A 4,233-nucleotide genomic window follows, 5' to 3' on the forward strand; every position below is an offset into this window, starting at 1 on the left:
TTGTGTTTACCTCAATATAGTTTAATTTTCAAATGTAGCTACTCATGGAGGCTCAGGAGGTTATGGGAATATGTCTTGTAAAGCAGCACGCTTCCTTTCAGGAGTCCTGCGAAGTAGCTGGATTTCTTTCATGTCTGATGTGTTTTGAACGCAGGTGAAATCTCCAGCTGATGCTCTTCAGTGCCTTAACAAGTCTGTAATGTTGGGAAGAGCTGTGAAACTGTTGATTGCACCCCAGATCCTATATTCTCAGTGTTCAGACTTCCCTGTTTTGCTGTTCCTTTTCCCTAGCCATTACAACAAAGCCCCCCAGCCTTTTGTCATGCTGAGACCATTGTGGGGACTGGTCTAAAATACTGAGCCTTTCATATAGGGGTATAAACTATTGATTTTCAATTTCTTATACAGATTTAACAATGACATTTTTATTTTTAAAAAGAATTGGTTTTAGTTTTTATCCATCTAATTAGTTAACTGCCATTTTATTACAGACAGTACTCTTATATGCTGTTTAGTCTTTACTTACTACAGTATCAGAAATGAACTCTCGGCACAGCTGGTTAAATGGAAGTGTCTGAAAGTCACTTTTTCTCAGATGTCTGGTCGAGGTTACAGGTTTAAGGATAATGTACAGGAACAGCTCATTTGCCAAATATCCAAATGTCATGGTTTTCCTCATCAAAGCAATATCTGTAAATCAAAATAAAAGAGGAAAATTCTTGTTTTCAGCCAGTTTCAATTTTCTAAGTGTAAAAAAATCCTGTCTGTGAATGGGATTAGCTGACCCATTGCTCGAGAGGCACTTTGGGAATTCCTCATTAAACAGGATTAGCCGAGAGTCGCTGTCTGCCTCATGGCAAGTGTCAGGTTTCCCTGTCCTGCCTGTCAGGAGGTGCTTGCTGTGACAAAGTGGATGCAGCAGTAGAACCCTGTGAAAGTCGGGTGGCTGCGTGACCCTGGATGTGACCTCAGAGTGGTGCTACACCTGTGGTGTGCAGGGCGGCTTCCTTGGGTGGCAGCGGGGTCTCACATAAGGTCCTCTGCAAACGTACAAAGTAGTTTCCAGCCGTCCTGGTCCCAGTCCTGACATCTCCATTAGGAGGTTTTAGCAAGGGTGAGGTTGCACAGGTACCCGTGGTTCCATGTAATACATAACAATGTTTTAAATACTTGTGTGATAAAATCGTTACAACTCTGACAATGTGTACTAACGTACAGGCAGGACTAGGAGGAGACCGGTGGTGACACCTGTGCTAAGGATGTCTAGACCTTCTCATTCAGATGCTTTGTTTGATTCCTAGTGGTAGTTTTCACACTTTCAGGTTGTGGTCACAAATGAATAAGCTTTTTAGTGTAAAACTAACATGAAGCTTCTATGAGCTATACAATTTTAGAGCAGCAACTCTGCTGGTTAAGGTGTTAGGGAACTGAATGTAGTCGAGCTAATGGGTGTTTGAGTCATGTTTGTAATTTGGCAGCTGTTATTTTTTTTAAACAGAGCAATTATTTAGCTAACTCAATTCCCAACAGAAATAATGGCAGAGCTGGCTGAAATGTTAATGCTATGGCCACAGTGTACCATCAAGTGCTGGAGCTTGTGTTCAGGAAAAAGGGACCTGAGAAGCTTTTCCAGGAGTGAGAGTGGATGTAAAAGGGTGAGGGCTATCAGCCAGGAAAGGACTTATCTTCTCCATCTTTTACATCGAAGTTGCTTCAGGGTCTTTAAGCCTTTAGAAGACTTCTCCAGCGGGTCAAGTCCAGTGTGCTGAGGACTCTTTCTGGATGTACTTCGGAGCTGTACTTTGCCAGAGAAGACCTGTTTCTAGCCTGTTTTCACAGCACTAATTCCTTCTCATCCTCTGGTGGGTCTCACACTGCCTCTGTCAGCTCCTGTCTGGTTCCTCCTGAAGTGTGGAAGCGTCACCAGCTGAACACCCGTGATGGCAAAGGCAGCTCAGATGTCATCACCAAAGGTGACCGAGACCCATCCTTTGTTTCCAGGCATTGTGCTCCGTTCTGCAGTACACTCAAAGAATTTTTTGTTTATGTCTGGTTTAAACACACATGGTATTTTCTGTTCAACATGCATATTGATCTAAGCTGCATGGGTATCAGTGGCCAGCTCTCTCCAGTGTTTCTGTTCCCCTAATCCCTGCATTGTCTGGAGCCACAGCCACTGGTTTTCTTCCAGGATTGCTGAAGGGAAGGAGGAGTTAAAAGAACAGTAAAAAGCAATTCCTGCAGAACTCCAGCAGAAAATCACTTGCCTAAGGATAATTTTTTATTTTCCATTTCGCTTTGAGACCTGTCAGCCAATTTTAATCATCAGTGCTCACTGGATTAATTTTCTTTAGTTCTGGGTTCTTAAACAGGTATGCCTTAGAGCCAATTGCCTTGGCACTGTTACACTATTGACCATACAGTAATTCATAAAAACGGATGTCAGGCTAAAGGCGGCGGGCTGTAGGTTTCATTAGAGTCAGTTATCCTGTTCTTCTTGTACACAGGGCTCTTTTTGGCCTGGCACGAAGGTGTCTTTAGGAAGATTATGTTTCTCAGCTTTCCCTTTCACATGCATTCAGTATAGTAATTTTGCTCCATCTGTGCATTTCGTGATGTTATATGAGATGGTAGCAGTTTGTTTGATTGTGGAAGCAGAGAGGCTTGGTTATTTGACTTAGTGGCACGTGTATATTGTATGTATGTAATGCAGGAGTATGTGTGAGTGTGTGTATACATACATATATATATATATATTTTAAATACGGACAAAATCTGTCTCATCAGCCTTTCAAAATAAACTGAAATACCAACATGTTAGGTGTAAGGTGCGTGGTTTCCCCAGGCTTCCTTATTAAGCAAGACCTGCATAGGGCAGCGCATCCTTGCAAAAAGCCTCTTTCTTTGCCTGCCCTCAGCAGCATGGTGGCATGTAGGGGACGTATCTGGGATTACAGCTTTATTATGCTAAACACTGTAAACAAACAGATCCTGGTGCAAGAGTTTGCTGCCTAGGCAGACCAGGGAGGTGGAAGGGGGAGAAGCAGCATCGCATTGCACTGGGGAGCAGAGGGCTGCAGTGGTTGTGCTTTTTGCAAGGTTCCACGCACACCTCCAACGCAGCCACTCTGGTTAATATATATCCACTCTGTGTAGACTGGCTGTGCTTTAAAATATTTCCCAGAGTGGTTCTTGAGACTATATTAGGTAATGGCCTTGCTTGATGTGTTAGAAAGCAGCTAATAGTTGTGATCTGGCTGTACCTGGAAGTTCTTGAAACAGCTGCATTGAAATGGAGTAGTTGTGAAGAGAGAAAATGAGAAGAAAAGTGCACTTCTGACTGCTTTTCTAGTGTTCAAAGCTCCAGCCATAAATATTTGTTAACACTGGAATTGCTTCAAACTTTGGATGAGTGCAGGATGCCCCTAATCCCCCTGAACTACGTAAATTGAGTGTCAGAATAAAGCCTGTCCAGAATTGCAGGCAATTTGGGGGGATTAAATATATTTGGAACAGGAGAACTCACAAATGTGTTTTTTTTCTGAATTTTGTTCTTTTTAACAAATCAAGTTGTGGCAAACAAAGCCTTCTGCAAACACATTTAAGTGGAAGATTTTTAAATTTGCTGTTATCTTAATAGCAGTGTTTAAGGTTAAGCTCTGAGAGTGCTGCCTCCTGGGTGATTTTTGTTAATAGCATGAGCGTTTGCTAGGTAGATGGAAAGAAGCAGTCTGTAAATGCACATTTTCAATCCATTGTGCAGGAGTAAGGATGAGCATTTTATACATTTTTGATGCTGTCCGTTAAAAAAAAATCAACATGATTTTATTTTGCTTATTTAGGAAAATCAGTCCTCAGCCCAGTTATGAGCACAATCTGGAACACAAATCATTAAGCAGGAGAGCCCAGTCTGTTTAAAATCAATTCAATATTTTTTATTTCCTCCACTATGAAGAAACAGACCTTCCAGCTCAGGCCTAGGTGTCACGCAAGAGGTTTAAAACACTTTGATTTATCATAAAGATGCTCTTTCATAAGGAAACTCCGTTGACTTTAATCAGCTTAACATTTTCCCTTTGTTTAAAAACTGTTTGCCTTTCTCTTGTAGAAACCTTATTAACTGCTGAGACTTAGATTTACATGTGAGTTAAGACAGAAGCATTTTTTTCTATAATTGGTGACCACCTCAAAGAGACAATGCCGATGAAAACTCTTGTTTCTTTGGGACCGAAG

At 41.6% G+C, this 4,233-nt stretch overlaps 1 protein-coding gene across 5 annotated transcripts in view; it reads left to right on the top strand.

Annotated features, from left to right (window-relative positions):
• Positions 1-4,233, top strand: part of MYO1D (myosin ID) — a 158,099-nt gene that overhangs the window by 101,955 nt on the left and 51,911 nt on the right. The window contains exon 22 of one of the 5 annotated variants that reach the window (XM_083808958.1): positions 4,109-4,229. The exons of 2 other annotated variants lie outside the window; for them this stretch is intronic. In XM_083808958.1, coding sequence (XP_083665084.1) covers positions 4,109-4,127 — 19 coding nt within the window. In that variant the 3' untranslated portion in view covers positions 4,128-4,229. 2 more of the 5 variants (XM_083808957.1, XM_083808959.1) reach the window with 2 other exon arrangements.

The sequence above is a fragment of the Anser anser genome, assembly GCF_964211835.1.
Source record: "Anser anser genome assembly, chromosome: 23".
Classification (NCBI taxonomy): domain Eukaryota; kingdom Metazoa; phylum Chordata; class Aves; order Anseriformes; family Anatidae; genus Anser; species Anser anser.